Here is a 17,531-nt window from a genome sequence, read left to right as displayed (position 1 = left end):
TCTCAGTGACACAGATCAATACACTGTTGCCATGTGGTCATTTCCACGACAGTCTGAACCGAATGACTGTGACTGTTTGCCCTTAAAAACCACTATTCCTTCACATTGATTGTGTCATGAATTTTAACACCTTAACATAAAAATAATGTAAGTGTGCATCTGCGTGTGTGTGTGTGTGTGAGAGAGAGAGACAGAGAGACATAGAGAAAAGAGATAGAAAGAGACTGAAAGAGGGAGAACGTGTATTATATTAAGTACGTATAATTTGCTCCTTGAATCATAAGGCAGTCAATTAGTTTGATTTATGTTCAATATTTGAATTCTTTAAAGTCATACAGCCTTATATTACGGAGCTAAAGCTAATAGTCTAAATTTTCTATTAAATAATAAATTGTCTTTATCCTTGAGAATTTCATACATGTATACAATGAAACATGGCCATAACCTCTTCCATTTCACCCTCAGCACTGCCCAAATTCCCTGCCAATAACCATCCCTCAAAATTCATAAATTCTTTCCCAACCTTTAACCACTAAGCCCAATTAGCATTGGTTATGTACTTATGGGTGTGTGACCATCTACAGGAATGTGGGAATTCTACCAGTGACGGAACCCTCAGAGAAGAATGATTCTTTTACCCCAGCAGCCATCAGGACCTGAAAACCTCCTCAGTAAGGGATTCTGTCTAGCTGGTGGACCTTTAAAGACCTATGCAGGTGACCACAGCTGCTGTGAGCTCACAATTGCAGCAGCCATGTCATGTCCTGAAGGCAGCAAATCCCAGCCCTTCTTCTCACCCTCTGGGTCTTACACTCTTCCCACCTCCTTGTCCAAGGTGCTTCCCGAGTCCCAGGGGTTCAAAGAGACTGAGTACTCATCCATAAATGGGGCACCTTTATTGCTTCCCACGCTATACTGCTCTCTTAAGAAACTATATTTTAGGGCTGGAGAGATGGCTCAGTGGTTAAGAGCACTGACTGCTCTTCCAAAGGGGCTGAGTTCAATTCCCAGCCACCACATGGTGGCTCACAGCCATCTGTAATGTGATCTGATGCCCTCTTTTGGTAGTGTGTCTGAAGACAGTGACAGTGTTCTCACATACATGGAATAAATAAATAAAGCTTTAAAAAATGAATCTTTATTTAATTTTTTACTGTAACCAGAAACTTTTTCTTTTTATTAATCTTTATAACATTTACACACACACACACACACACACACACACACACACAAACACAAACACACACAAACACACAGAGAAGAAGAGAGAGAGAGAGAGAGAGAGAGAGAGAGAGAGAGAGAGAGAGATCTAAAGGACTAAAATATACTCCTAAGTCAAAGATAAAGCCCAGACACTTGTCAACAGGATTGTGGAGAGTTAAGAGTGGAATGACCATGGAGCCTCCTGAAGGCAGGAACCAGAGACAGTGGCTCTACCAGGTAGGGCGTCTACTGTTCTTCAATGCCTTCATGACCAGGATTGGTGAACTGCAGACTAGCCATGTGGGTGTTAGCCTGCAAAGTGTACTTTGTATGGAGACTGAAGTCTGCTGCCCAGGCTGCCTTGTTTCCCTCTCACTTCTATGATTCCTAGGAGACTAGGAAATGTTTCACCAGGTTCAGTAGTATTATACAAACTGCAGTCATGGGTAACTTTCTTTGCTGTTAACTGTCTGTGGAGTTTGGCTCCAAATTTCTTAAATAGCCTTGAAAGGGATTCTATTTAACTCATTCTAGGGTGATCTGCCTTTGTTTTCCATAAAGGTTCTGTGAGATAGATAGTGATCTGCTCCTAGGAGTAAACCAATGTCTTGACCTTCTGAACTTCCGAATGGAGTCCTTGGCTGAAGTTTGTTAGAACGTCAAACTCCTCCCAACAGATATCTGTGCCTGGAAATATATCCTTTATGTAGGTCTATTCTTCTGGTGTGTGTCTGTGTGTGTGTACATGATGGTATCACAGAAAAGGCTGTCAAATCTGCCATTTATTTTTTTTTTACTGTGTGTGTGCTTTCCTATTAAAAATTGTTCTTATGCTTCGTAAGAGTTTCCATAAAAGCCTCATTTTTAGGGAGAAGATCTTCCAAATGCGTCTTCCTCTGGTCTCAAGAGATGAGAATGAGTCATTAGCATGGAGGGCTGAGTGAGAGCTGCTGGTTGGTTCCCAGTGATGCTGTGGGCTATAACTTTGTAAGCTTGGCTCTGTGCTCCAGCCAGAGCCTCTGTATTCTTTGAGCCCCTCCTTGGGAGGTGAAGTATGGATTGTTTGTACTGTTTGCCCTAGCACTGAGCCTATTTTGAAATTGTTTTCCCTGCCTCCCTCAACACAGTGCATTGTGAAGTCCTTCCACATGGAAAACCGCTGGCCACATTGAGTAGGGGAGAAGGGAGATTTAAAGTAAAATACAAATGAAGAAAGCAGGAGTGACAGCCATGTATGCGATACCCCGACAGCTAAGGGGGTGCGGAAACATGCAGGTGGCTGCAGAACTTGCAAAATTTGGTTGGCACTCATTCCTCCACACAGCTCACCTAATTTTGCACCAAATATTCGGGTCCTTAGATGGCTATCTTTCTATAAATCCTCAATTGGGCTGAGTGTGTCTTCGTGTATATCTCTGCATGTGTGTGTCTGTGTGTATGTCTCTGTGTCTGTCTCCCTTTCTGTGTCTGTGTCTGTCTCCCTCTCTCCCCCTCCCCCTCCCCTTGTTGCTCCCCCTCCCCTTCTCCTTCCCTCCATGCTTTTCTTAGTTTGCTGTCATATAGTGGGAACCTCCGAAGTTTCAAACTGACTTCTTTTGCGGCGTTGTTCTGCCTGAGAAACCACATAATCTGGAAGCTTGTGCTAACACTGGACACTTAAAAGTTACTAGTTATTAGAAATTGTGTTTAAATTTAAAAATGATTTCCTCATTTGTGTGGGCTCACGGACACGTGTAGGCAGTGCTTACTGATTGATCAGGGCGCCGTACACTTCCGACCTCATACAGACCCTGACAAGGATTACTTCCTATGCTGTGTGACTTATTTTTTCTCCTTCCAATGAAGGTGCAGACTTGAGCCATTTCCGGTGTCTGCACTTAAATGAACTAGTTCCGGTTTCTCAAAGGCGTCCAACATCTAGGTTGAGACCTTGACGTGGGACATCCGCTCCACGGCACAGCGTTCGGTTGGGCTGAGCAAGAGGGATCTCTGGTTTGGATTGTTTTCTCTGCCCACAGTACATGGGATTAAATCGCAGACCTCATGAGTCTATAGTGCCTTCTGTGAACTCTGTGTTGTTATTATCTTTTCAAATTCTCTTAGTTCTTGGCCGAGTTGCTGACAGCTGCCTCGCTCTGTGAACTGACTGCCGTCGTTTTATTACAGCGATTTGATCCATATGTTGCATTCATTTTTTAGCTCTCCTAGCTCCATATTCTGAGAAAGGCTACCTCTCTCTGTGGCCTCAGTTGTTGGATGCTACCTCTTAGGAGGTCCCATGCCCTTCCTTTGAGGCTCTGCATCCCTGCAGACAAGGAGCTAAAGTCTTTGAAACAAAATTCAGTAACTCCACGGTGGCTTTTTCATGCCTTTTGAGAAATCCAAGGACAAGTCTTTCCACTGGCAGCTATTCACACACGTTAAACTCTTAAGTCGAGATATCCAATTTGTGTTTTAATCCTAATATCAACAAACACATGAGTTACAGGTAGATTTATTGAAAGAATCAAGTATGAATTTGTACACTCCTTTGTCCCTCTCTCTCTGGAACAAAATTTTTCCCCTTTGAAAGGTAAAATTTCTAATTTTATTCAGTCCATTAAAAATCCACATTATTCTTAATTTTATGATGGCAATGACTTTATTTATCTACAGACTGACCTGCTCCACCCCCTATTTCCATGACTTAAAGGAATGCTATTTTTAAAACATTTCTGCCTAATGAAAACCTAGTTTTTTCTTTTGTCAAATATTATTTCTTGACTTCTGGATTTATTTTTAATACCAATAAGGCACTAACTGCTCTCTAGATGTCTCTCCCACCCTCATATTACTTTCTTCTTTGGTAAACATGGAGTGAGCCCCCTCTATGCTCATTATCAAATTTCTGATTTGAATTGAGGACAAAAGCAACCTACCGTCTGGCTTTTTCTAGTGGTGTTCCTTTCAGGGAAAGAGAAATACAAAGACTTCATGAGAATTAGAATTTTTCAAAAGTCTAATCTCATCGGGGATTCCAATTTCCAAAGTTGGCATTCATTAAGGGGAACGGATATGAACTTCCCATCACGGTTTCGATATTTATTATTATTTCTTGTTATATTTATTTTCCTTTGTGACTTGAGATTTAAGCTACCCACAGAAAAAAAGAGCTATATTTTATCTTCCCCTCTCTGTAAGTTGAGATTTCTAAGGGTGAAGTGGAGAATAAAGTAAAATGACGAGAGTCTGCAGATGCTGTCCACGTGCTTCCTAGTACAAGAAACAGAGAGAGACATGTTCCATGAACACGTGTGTCAGATGGACCAATGAAACTGCAGGGGCTCTGACTAGATCTAAAATCCATGTAAATGGTGTGTGTGTGTGTGTGTGTGTAAACCTAGGTGTATATGTATATGTATATATGTATGTATGTCTTAGGGTTTTACTGCTATGAAAAGAAACCATGACCAACTCAAGTCTTACAAGGAAATTTAGTTGGGGCTGGCTTATAGTTTCATATGTTCAGTCTATTATCATCAAGGCAGGAGCATGGCAGCATCTAGGCAGGCATGGTGCAGGAGAAGCTGAGAGTTCTACATCTTCCTCTGAAGGCTGCTAGAAGACTGGCTTTCAGGCCACTACAGTTAGGGTCTTAAAGCCCATGACCACAGTGACACACCTACTCCAACAAGGCCACACCCACTCCAACAAGGCCAAACCTCCTAGTAGTGCTTTTCCTATTTGGCACTATTTGTCTTTAAACTTGAAACTTATTCATAAAACTGTTCAATGGACAATAGGTAACTTTAATGAAATAAAAACAGAAGGATTAGAAAAATAAACAGGAATATGTGTGCCTTAGTTACTGTTCTATTACTGTGAAGAGACACGGTGACCAAATCAATTTATGACAGGAAACATTTATTTATGGTCTTACATTTTCAGAGGGTGAGTCCATGGACCATCATGGTAGACACCATAGTAGCAGGCTGGCAGGCAGGCAGGCATGGCTGGAGTAGTTCCTGAGAACTCACATCCTTCTCCCCAGATGAGAGAGAGAGAGAGGGAGAGGGAGAGGGAGAGGGAGAGGGAGAGGGAGAGGGAGAGGGAGAGGGAGAGGGAGAAGGAGAAGGAGAGGGAGAGGGAGAGAGGGAGGGAGAGAGAGAGAAGCCTGGTGGGCTATTGAATCTCAGGGCCCCCACCTCCCATTGACACATCTCTTTTAACAAAACTAAATTCCCAATCCGTTCTGAACAATCCACAAACTGGAATCCAAACACATTCAAGTATTTGAACCTCTGAGCGTCACACTTATTCAAAATCCTAAAGTATGTTTTTTTTTTCTTTTAAAAGAAACCAAGTAATGAGTGTCCATCCCATTTGGTAGTATATTTTAACGTTACATTTCCTTTCTCAGAGGTTAGGGTTATTTGCATAACAAGTATCCAATCAAGTCATAACTCTCCCATAAGCCAAAGGCATCATACTTCCCCCCTTTCTACTTGATTATCCACATAGAAGTTATGGAAACATATCCCTTCATCCTGATTTAGTTCAAAGCATGGGAAGCTATTGATGTGCAATTAAATGCTATTCATAATGGGATAAAACAGAAGCCAACATGATTGAGTGTATTGTTCCTGGGAGCTAAAGATTTCCCTTCCATTTAATAAAATGTGATAAATATGATTTTAACACAAGCATAGAGACCCCAACAAAGCCTTTAGTTTATATTTGTTTCAGTATTTCCAGATCATTCTCTGTGATACACAGGAACCTAGAGGAGGAGAATTGTGTGGAGTCACTGACACACACTCAACAAAGGATTCGTTATCACAATAAGGAGATATATCGTGTCCTCTGAGAGTTGGCCCCAGGACTCCCAATGATCCAAAACTCCTCAGGTTCCTTGGATAAAACAACACTGCATTTGCACATAACCTATGCAAGCCGCTTGTATACTCTAGTCATATATATATATATATATATATATATATATATATGTGTGTGTGTGTGTGTGTGTGTGTGTGTGTGTGTGTGTGTGTGGGCGTGTGTTCATAGAGACATGTAAGTTCAGAGGCTGCGGGAGTGTAGAGCGTGTTCTGCTACTTCACTACCTACTTTATTACCTTGTGACAGGGTCCCTTGCTGAACCTGAGGTGAGGCTCACTTTCAGGAAGCCACCATCATCCTCCTGTTCCCATACCAATCACTGGTATTTGCAAGTGTGACCACACACTTGGCTTTACCCCTCTGCTGTCTCCCCAGATCCTCCTACATTTTAAATAATCTCTGAATTACTTTTGTACTTAATGAAATGAAATAATGAGGGGCTGTTATTTAGGAGATGTAAAGAAATGGTTTGTATGTGTTCAGTACAGATATGGTATTTTAAAAACCACTTTTATTAGTTCCTTGAGAACTTTGTACATTATATAATGATAGAATTTACTTCTCACTTCTCTTCCCAACTCCTCCCAGTTCCATATACACCTAATTCCTTTTCCCAAATTCAAGCTCTCTTTCTCCCCTCTGTAATAACCCACTAAAGTCATTTATGCTGCCCATAAATTCATGGGCATTGGGCAAGCCACTGGAGCCTGCCCAGCTTATCACCATCTTTATGTTTGTAGAAAACTGACTCTCCCTTTCCTGACAGCTAGGGCTGAGGCTAGTGGTCCTGTCTTGTATAGAAGACAATGCTTTGTTCTGGTTCTCGATAACATCTGTATCTTATATTTCCACTCCCTCTTCCTTGAGGGTTCCTAAGACTCAACTCCTTCCCTTTTTGCCTCTCACTTTTAGTCTGTGTATATACTTGTGTGTCTATATTAGTGATGTCCCATTTTACATTCAAACCAACACATGGTGGGGGGCGTCTTTACAATTGATTGCAGACAAAATGCTGCCATGCAGACATGGTGTAGCTCAGTACCAGAAAGAAATAGGAGACTTTGAGAAACCTACCCAGCTGTTTCTAAAGTGAAGTGAAGTTTAGACCTCTGACACAACCTTCTGGCCCTACCCTATGGGTTTAAGATACACATTGTCCCAGTACAATGTTCAAAGGTGGGACTATGAAAAGCAATTGGACCCTGTGTGCTGTAATCAATGAGTTCATCTGTTGATGGATGTGTATGAAGGTGGCAGGAAACTGGGAGATATGAAATTAAGGAACTTAGTCATTTGCGACATGTCTTGGAGGGTGTTTTTTGTTCTTGGTCTCTTCCTATGTTGATGCTTCCTGGATGCCAGTGGGATTAGCAGTTGAGCTCTATCGTGACCCTTTCATGATCATGTGACCATGGACTGAAACCTATGAAACCATGAACCAAATAAGTTTGTTAACTATGTGAGTTGCTAGGCAACTTGTAAGAGTGATGAATGGGATTAACATGAAAGTGGCCAAAGTGATGCTGACCATACCAGGTCATGTCTGGATATGATGTAGGAGGACCCATGACTTAATCCTTTAAACTCTATTTCTGGAGGCTGCACTCTAAGAGAAGACCCAATGTATCCCAAGTGGTTTTATCCAGACGATTCTGCCAATGTATCTGTTGTCTTAGCAAATCAAGAACCTCCTGCTTCCTCCTCTTGTTGTTCTCCTGACTTCACTTCTGTGTTTTTAATAGACTTCGATATCGTATGAAATAGTGGGAAATGAGTATTAAAAAAGGGAAGGAAGCTATAAATTTTGCTATAAAATCATTAAAATACACACTTAAAATAAATGGATTTTTAAGTATGTACATTATACTTCAATAAGGCTGCAGAAAAGGCTTGGAGAACTATGATGCTTGTCGTGTGATTTGCTATTTGTCATAGTTCCTGTGATTTTGATCTTAATAGCAGTGGGTTTTATTACAGATGACTCAGACACCAGGTTAACCATACAGGCAGAACACTCCATTCCATCAGGGAAAAAAAAATCATGTCAAATTCATTGGCTTTCTTGATGAGGGTTTTTCTGGTCACAGCCTAGTTGGCTGTTAGTTGGACAGCTATTGGCTGAGAGCAAAGATGGAGAGAGCACAATGTTTGCGGGGATAACTGAAGGTTGTGCTCATAAAAGGGGATGAGTTTCACGGAGTTCAGTTGCAGAAGCTACAGTTGGTGATGGAGCTGAGGCCTAGGAGCCTTGCAAGACTGCCATAATATGTTTTGAGATGTCATGGCCAAGTGGGAGATAAGACTAGATGAAGTGGAAAAAATTTATTTTCTTTGGAAACTCACTTTTGTCACAAGGTTTTTTTCTGGAAGCTATGTTAGTAGAGGATATTTTGCTGAAGCAGACACATGAGAAGGCATATGATATTTCGCTGGAGCACACGCTTGAATGGGGACAGGATGTTTATGAAGAACATAAATGAAATCCCACAGACAGGGAGATGACATTTTTACATTGCTACACCAGCAAGGCTTCAATGGTCTTCGATAGTCTTCGTTCCGCAATGATAAATGCACAAAAGAACCTGAGCTATTCGGGCTGATTCTGAATGCTTCTGCTGCTTCTTTTGGTTTCTTAGAGACTTGTGGTCTCTGCCAGATCAAAGCACTGCTACTGATTCATTTTTTGCATCTCCTATTGGACAGTACTGCACAATGAAGATTGGAGTTACCCCAAAGAATTACTTCTAAATAGGTCCACAACTCTCAACCTTTTCCTATCAACTTTCTATCTCTCTTACCTCTGGTTGGTGGGCTAGAAGGGTGTTTGAAGTGTTTTAGAACCCTAAATAAAGTAGGTTTTGAAAAAATCTAAGCGTACAGATATATTCATGGGTTTTGAGAAAGGGTTTTGTCTCCTGCTGAGAGGAGATGATATGTAGGTTGTTACTTTTTGGTTCTGTGGTCCACTGTGAGCCATTAAATGGCTAGTGACTGACAGTCTCCCAGTAAGTGTAGCACACACTAAAATGCTTTTGCTTGGCGTTTTGAGCTGTAGAATGTATTCATTTCTTGTCATATATACTCAAGTATTCATGTTGGTGACAGTAGTTACTCTTCAGTTCTGCCATACAGGGAAGTGGGTCTATACACTGAGAGAAGAGAGTGTCTGGTGGTGAGTATGTAACATGGAGTAAGAGAAACATTACGGTGATGGGTCTCTCTCTCTCTCTTTTTTTCCCCCAATTTGACAATCTGGAGTCAACTTAGAAGAGAGAACAATTCAAGAACTGCCTCCAATAGTTAGTCTTTGGGTAAGTCTATGGAACATTTTCTTTATTAATGATTATTGTGGAAGGGCCCACCATTGTGGGCAAGTTCATCAGTAGTCATGTATAAAAAGAATAGCCTTTTAGGCTGTAAGAAATAGTAATGGAGCAAGACATGGGGAGTGTGGCGGTTTGAATAAGAAAGGCTCCCACAGTCATATATTTGAATATTTAGTTAACAGGGAGTGACAAAATTTTCAAGGATTAGAAGCATTAAGACGTGTGGCCTCATTGGAGGAAGTGGGTGTGTTGACATGGGTGGTGTTTGATTTTTCCAGAGCCCAGTGCTTTCCCAGAATTTCTCTCTCTCTCTCTCTCTCTCTCTCTCTCTCTCTCTCTCTCTCTCGCTCTCTCTCTCTGCTTACAAAGCAGTAGTTCTCTATTTCTCCAGTGTTCTGCTCCCTGCCATTATGATGGACCAGACTTCTGAAATTGTAATTTATCCTCCAATTACATAATTTCATTTATAGCAGTTGCCCTGACTATGGTGTCTCTTCACAGCAACAGAACAATGACTGAGACAGTGGGCAAGCCAACAAACAGTGTCCTTGTTACCGCTTCAAGCTCCTGTTCTGGTTTCCCTCAGTGATGGTCTCTAACCTGTAAGGCAAATAACCCTTTCCTACGCAAGGTAGTTTTGATCATGACATTCATCACCGAGAGAAGGAAGCAAACTAGAACTTCACAGATCAGTACATGAGCAACCCTTACCTTTAAATTAAAACAAAGTGTCTATACCTTTCTATTTGTGGTTATGAGGTAAGAGTCTGTGGCTCTACGAGATACAATGTTTCTATAAGACATTGTCTTACTTAGGGTTTCTATTGTTGTAAGGAAACATTGTGACCAAAAGAGCAAGTTAGGGAGAGAAGGTTTATTCAGCTTACACTTCTACATTGCTGCTCATCACCAAAGGAAGTTGGGACAGGAACTCAAACAGGCAGGATTCTGGAGGCAGGAACTGAGGCAGAGGCTATGGAGTGGCACTTCTGACTGTCTTGCTCCTCATGTCTTGCTTAGCTTGCTTTCTTATTGAACCCGGACCACCAGCCTAGGAATGGTGCCGCTCACAGTGGGCTGTGCCCTCCCCCACAAATCACTAAGAAAATGCCCTACATTTGGATCTTATACAGGCATGTTCTCAAATGAGGCACCCTCTTCTCTGATGACTCTAGCTTGTTTCAAGTTGGCATAAAATCAGGGTGGTGTTTAGAATGTGATTTTCCCATGGTAAGTGTGGCACAAGTAGCAGGTGTGGCCTTGTGGGAGTAGGTGTGGTGTTGTTGGAGGAAGCATATCACTGTGGGGGTGATATGCTTCTCCAACAACATGTCTGCCTAGACGCTTCCATGATTCCTGCCTTGATGAAAATAGGCTGAACTTCTGAACCTGAAAGCCTGCCCTAATTAAATGTTGTCCCTTGGGGTTTGGGATTTACCTCAGTTGTAGAGCGCTTGCCAAGGAAGCCCAAGGCCCTGGGTATGATCCCCAACTCTGAAAAAAATAGAACCCCCCCCCAGAAAATTTTATCCCTTATAAGTTGCATTGGTCATGGTGTCTTTTCGCAGAAATGAAACTGGTAGACAACCAGCCAGTATAAAAATTCCAAACAGCAGAATTAATCAACGATAGAAAATATTTTCAAGTCCTACAATGAGAAACTTATTCTTGAGAGAAGAAACAGCAATGAATGAGTAGAAGGTAAGGTTGCCTACAAAGAAACACTTGGAGTGTAGATGTGGCTCAGAGAGTCCCCATGGAGTGCACAGGGGCTTCTCAGGAGGAGAGAGCTACATGGTCAGGAACCGCAAAGCATTTTAACGTCACGGCAAATGGCATAGGAGAGATCAGCACCTCTGCATTGGATGCACCATCAAGAGTTTTCTGAGGATAAGCTTTCATGTGAGTAAAAGATGGGAACTTCCTGGGGCTAGATAAGGTAAAAGGGCCCAGAGGTCTGTAGGAAGCCATCCAGTCGAAGGAGAGTCAGGCAAGATAAGCCAGTGCAGGAGCCCTTTGTGGTCATCTAGGGGCATTCAGAAGAGACCTCAAAAATATTACAGGATCCAACAGAGTCTAACAGTGCTCAGGGAAGCTAAACAAAGGATCCACGTAATACCTGACATAAGCTCATGGCATCCTCATGTTCTTTTTTAAATTTCTTTTTACTGATCATACAAAATAATGGGCTTTATGGCACTTTCAGGAATCGATAGATATAAACTTAATTTGGCATTCACTATTCTTGAGTTATCCTCGTCAAAATGTCCTCTGGGGAAGCCACCACCTCACATCCACCCTCTGTAGTGATAGCTTGGCTGTTCTTTAAGGAAGCAAAGAGACCAATATGGATGTGGCCCAAGTTCAACTCATTCGAGACCCTTTCTGTTCTTCCTGGGTCTTCTGCTTCACTTTTTGAGAACTCCATCTTGGAATTCCTTCGTCCCTCAGTATCCTCAACTCCCACATGTGTTCTTTAGTCTTTCTTCCACATCACCATCAATTTATTCTTTCTTACCCTCATCCTGGTCTCTTCTCTGCATGTGAAGGTTGGATTTATTTAAAAAGATGACTTTAGGGGCCTTCAGAGATAACCAATGGATTAAGAGTTCATCTGCTTTGAAAGAGGACTGGGATTTGTTCTTTGAGCTCATGTCCGATGGCTCCCAACCACCTTTAATATCAGCTCCAGGGGACCTGACTATTCTTGTCACTGTGGTCTCCTGTATTCATTCCTTGCCCTACCCAGATAAATAAAAATAATACATCTACATATGAGAAACAGGTTTCATTAGGTTTTTTTAGTCAAACAATCCCTGATCTTCTCTGATTCTGAGTCTGCTTGGATCAGTTTATTGGGTTTCCCCTTGAGTTCCAAGACCACCTCTCTGTTACCTCCCACTCTTTCCCCAACTATCTGTTTCTCCCTCAAACTTCCCCTCAGAGAGTCTATCTATTTCTGGCCCCTCTCCACTGCTTCCTAAACATCCATCTTTTTTTTTTTCCTTGTGCCATCCCTGCTCCTCTAAGCCTTATCTCCAGTTTTTTCCTCTCCCTAAAGACCAGACCAGCCTAATCCTGTTTGTTTTAGTGTATGTGACATTATACTTACTGTTCACAGCCTTGAACTTTCCGGCTTCCTCTCAATGTTCCATCCACCACAGCCAGTCTCCTCCACAAAAGTGTGCATACACAACACGTCACATCACACATTTTAATTTTTAGAGCAAAAACAAATTCCACTGGAAAAGATACTGGGGTTGTCAAAGGCCATTGGGTATCTGAAACAAAGAAAAACAAACATTTTCACCCCAATCCTATAAATTCCCCATATATGTCCCCTCACTTTGTGAATTTCACCTTAACGGATCTTTTCCATCAGATTATAGACATAGATGTGGACGTCGCCATCAAACTTGATGAAGTACACGGAAGGCTTGGCTAGAACTTGGTAAATGACTTTGCTGATCTTTTTGGACCCGTCACTTCTGGTGAATTGCACACATTGACCTGTTAAGATGTCGCTGCCAACTTCTGACTTCACCTCTGCTGGCGAAATCTCTGGAATGATACAGAGATTACCTTCTGTGTAATCATCCAGGAGTTGATAGATATATAGGACTGGATCTTTCTCATAGGTGATGTAAAACCAGTCCTTCATGATTGGCACCTGGGCTAGGACCACCCCCCTCCAGTTGTCCTTAGAGCCATGTTTGCCCTCAAATTTATGCTCCACAGCACGGCCAACCATGGCACTTGCGAGATGGGCGTCTTTCACTTGAGGAAACACAACTTTGTGAGTCAAGACCTTAAGCTTTAAAATCCTCTCATCACTGTGAAGTGCCAGTCCATAGACACAATCAACTCCATCATACTTGACCAGATAGAGAGAGGGATTTGTTGGCAGTTGATCTAGAACTATGGCCTTCCATTGGGTAACGGGCTCATCACCTTCCTTCCATCCGTGTGAAATTCTGCACCCCACAATGTTCCCCAGGGACTGGGGAGAAGGCCTCTTCCTCTTCCGCTTCTGGAAGGATGGTGTGCTCATCCTCCTCACAGACACCCTCTTCTTCTTGGCTGTAGACCGAGTTTGGTAGGCCATGGTACTCCTGGTCCACTGTCTTGTGGCTATTGTTCTGCGTTCAGGCTTCATACTTTCCCATGGCCTGGGTTTGAAGAGCTCACCTGCTTAAACCAGAGACAAAGCTGGTACCTCTGTCATATGAGTACCTGCAATAACAATGGGGGTGGGGTTGGGGAGGGTGCTGGACCAAGGCTCTTGTCTATGAGAACTTTGGAGCAGGTGAGGAAAGCGATGGTAAACAGGTTTGAGCCTCTGAATCTAATGCTGTCATAATCAGAAGTTCATAGAAGTGCTGGGCAATGGTGGAGCACACCTTTAATTCCAGCACTCCAGAAGCAGAGGGAAGCAGACCTCTGTGAGATCAAGGGCAGGCTGGTCTACAGAATTAGTTCCAGGATAGACAAAACTACCCACAGAAAAACCCAATCTCATAAATCAAAATCTAAAGTTCAAAGGAAAATGAAAAAATGGTTCTCTACAGCTCAGAATAACATATTTAGACATATTTCTTCAGCCCGAGGCACTTTGCCTATGCTGAGGAACATCTCCTTGAATGGCTAGGTCAGTGTGGGATTAAGTATCCTTGTCCCCACTTTAAGCAAGCAGAACAGAGAAAGGATAGCAAAGGAGCCAGAAGGGTGGCCACACCCCTTCCCTACCCTCTAACTATGAGCTATTTGGCAACATCCACAAGTATCTGCCCAGAGACAAAGCACAGCAGTCCACTGGCTTTCTCTACTGTGCATCCTGACCCAGACCCAGGTTTATTCCCCGAAGCTGTTGCATTTTCGACCGCAACAAGAGTCTTTTGTGTAGGCAACAATAGCCTTTTAGAAATAATATCTACTGGGGTTGGGATTTAACTCAGTGGTAGAGCAGTTGCGTAGCAAGCACAGGGCCCTGGGTTCCTCAGCTCCATAAAAAAAAAAAAAAAAAAAAAAAAAAGAAATATTTTCTCCAAAAATACACAGGCACAGAGAGGAGCTTTGGCATTTTAGTAGAATTTTGAATTAGATATTGTTAGCAAAGAATAATAAACTCCGGAGACTGACTAGCCTAGACCATCTGCCTGGCTCTCAAACGTGGAAGACATTGGAACGTAAGGTTACTTGCTGTACGAGGGAAAACTTTTAGCTTTCTGTGCTACAAGGGTCCCAGTTATCTTCATAAACGTATTTACCAAAAGAAAATGTCCTAGTCGTCCAGATTCTGTCTTCTGAAACCGGTCAGGCACCAATAGGTTGTTGAACAGTTGTGGGGTTCAGGAGCTGAACTAGCTTTCACACCCCGCTCCGAAGATAGTGAACCCACCTTCAAAGTAGTCTAGCGCCTCCAAGTGGAAGAGATGCGCAACCTCCGCCCTTGTGCTCTGTGACATCATCCAGGCTCTGCTTACGTCATAGAACCCCTCTCAGGCCTGTTCCTTCCCTAGTTACGCTTAGAAACTTCCAGCATCTAGGTTTTAGCTTCTCATGTAGCCTCCTGGTGAACCAAAATAAAGTCCCCACCCAAATATTCTGATGACTCGAGTCACAGTCTGCCCAAGTAGCTCTTTTCATGCTTTTTATTTTTCTGAAAAACTCTTTGGTTTCTGAGTCACCAACATCCTTGGTGGTTATTTTCCCAGCTCCTATGTTTTCTTTGGTTAACTTTAAGTTATTCTCCGTATCAGAAATATTGCTAGGCTCTCTTTCCGAGGCAGCACACAGGATAGAACAACAAAATTAGCTCTATCAAAACCCACAATTAGAGGAGGGCCATTTTTATTGAAACAAAGCTGGAATTTGACAAGATTAAATACCTTGTATTGAAGACAATGGCAATCATGAATTATGGATTATTTGCAAAGAGCGAGGAAAAATTAGCTCCTGGACCTGCTTCCAAAGTCGGAATAAACTTATCACAAACCCAATATCAACCAGTCATATTTTAAATGTCTTTAAAATTTATCAGCACTTCTGATTACAAGGAATTTATTAGATCAAATGCAGTAAAACAGGATGAAATAGATGAGGTAATTTTGTTTTTGAAATATGGGTAGACAGAATACTGGATCCAGGTAAGTATGGAATTTACCTGTAAATTACAGGCCACTTTAATTGTTTGTGTCACATAGTTCTTCAGATCTTCAAAAGGATTCTTTTCAGAACCCTCCCCTGTCCCCACTACACTCTGACCATCCCTTCCCTCTTCCCAATAATTCCCTTCCACTTTAACATTATAATTTTTTTAAATGTACTTAGAGCTTAACAACATATGGCAGCTTTTTAAAATCTGTCCAATTTTCTAAGTGCACCGTCTTCTTTTTCTCCTTCTATCGTAGTTTTAAGCACATTTTCTTTCACACTTTGAGTTTTACTCTCTCTCTGCTCTTATGACTACTCTGCCATTATGTGACTGTTGGTCGACTATGTGGCTGACCTCAATGTGGGGTTAACTCAAATGACATGAATTTCCCCCCTCTCTCCCCTTAATCTTCCTTCTCTAGGCACCTGCAGAGATTTAAAGCATTGGGGATTTTTTTTAACCCTGGAAAGCACACACACACACACACACATACACACACATAAACACACACATACACAAACATACGCACATACACACAGAAACACTCATAGAAACACAAACACACACACATACATACACACACAAACACACACATGCACACACAAACACACACACAAACATACACATATACACACTCAAACACACAAATACAGAGAGAGACAGAGACAGAGACAGAGAGAGACATGGTGAGAGACAGAGAGCCCATGAGAAAACATGTGATATCATTTTAAGAACATTAAACAGACAGAACTTTCAAAAAAGTGAAGAACAAGTAGGCAACAAGAAGAATAATCTCAACATAGCCATCAACTTGAGGAGGAAAATTTTCACACTCTAGGCTTCTAAGTACCAGTCTGTTACTGAGCGAAGTAGGGGCAGGAACTCAGGCAGGACTCTAGAGGCAGGAAAGGAAGCAAAGACAACTTAGAAATGCTGAGTACTGGATTGCTATCCATGACCTACTCAGCTTTCTCTCCTTCTCATACAACCCAGGGCCACCTTCATAGGGGATGACACTATGCCTAGTGGGCTAGACAATTCTACATCAACCATCAAAAAAAATTCCTTACAAATGTGGCCAAAGGACGTTCTGATGGAGGCAATTCTTCAACTGAGGCTCCTTTTTCCCAGGTTGAGTCAAACTGACAATAAAAACTAACCAGGACCCCTGCACATCCATTCTGATTGCCACACTGTGTGCAATAGACAAGCCATTGGAATAACCTTAGCTGTTGATCACTGGATGAATGGCTTAAAAAAGTTGATATACATTGATGTGATTTTCATCTATGTGTAAGAGCAAAGGGTTTTGTTCTCAGAAAAATGGATGGAACTGTAAAATACAGTATGTTAAGTGAAACAAGCCAGACTCAAACAGATGATTGCAAAATTTAGATTTTAATAAGGGATATTATGTGAAATTGGGCATTTAGGAAAAGGAAGGGGAGCAGCAGGGTGTGTGTGTGTGTATGTGTGTGTGTATGTGTGTGTGTGTGTGTGTGTGTGTGTGTGTGTGTGCAGGTGGAAATGGTGGTGAGTTGTGAGAAAGAAGATGGCTAATGTACAGTATAAACCTGTACTAGGAGTCACAAGCAAGCCCACTGACTTGTACATTTAAAGAATATCGATATAAGAGAGCTGAGTCTAAAACAATGTTTTGATTAAATTGGGGGTTTATACTTTAGAGATACCATAAAATTTATTCATATTTTCCTTCCCACTGGGCTCTTGCTGTTGCAAGCTTGATACTTGTGACAGGATATGGCAATGAGCTTTGGTTTCTGTACCTCATTAATAACCCGGAATTCATGTCATTCAGTGAGGCTACTGTGGGGAAGGAGGTAGTTAGAGATCTTAAGGGTACACCACGTGGGAAGAATAATACCCACCCCCACTATAGATTTCCAAATATTCACCATCATCTCTGGTTTGAATGTGATCGCCCAACAGTTATTTTCTGAAGATTAATCCCC

At 41.9% G+C, this 17,531-nt stretch overlaps 1 protein-coding gene across 3 annotated transcripts; it reads right to left on the bottom strand.

Moving 5' to 3' along the window:
- Positions 1 to 2,000: 2,000 nt before the first annotated feature.
- LOC134484427 (Y-linked testis-specific protein 1-like) lies at positions 2,001 to 14,867 on the bottom strand. 3 transcript variants are annotated; one of them, XR_015647296.1, is made up of 4 exons: positions 14,672 to 14,846; positions 12,765 to 13,637; positions 12,517 to 12,685; positions 2,001 to 3,663 (listed from the first exon to the last, which is right to left on the bottom strand). XR_015647296.1 is itself a non-coding variant. In NM_001447531.1 (3 exon segments), a coding segment is annotated over 1 exon segment (795 nt). In that variant the 5' UTR covers positions 13,561 to 13,637; positions 14,672 to 14,846; the 3' UTR covers positions 12,605 to 12,685; position 12,765.
- Positions 14,868 to 17,531: the final 2,664 nt, after the last annotated feature.

Source organism: Rattus norvegicus, chromosome Y (assembly GCF_021556685.1).
Source record: "Rattus norvegicus strain SHRSP/BbbUtx chromosome Y, alternate assembly SHRSP_T2T, whole genome shotgun sequence".
Lineage (NCBI taxonomy): Eukaryota > Metazoa > Chordata > Mammalia > Rodentia > Muridae > Rattus > Rattus norvegicus.
The sequence above is the reverse complement of the archived record's forward strand: the minus strand, read 5'-3'. Positions and strand labels throughout refer to the sequence as shown.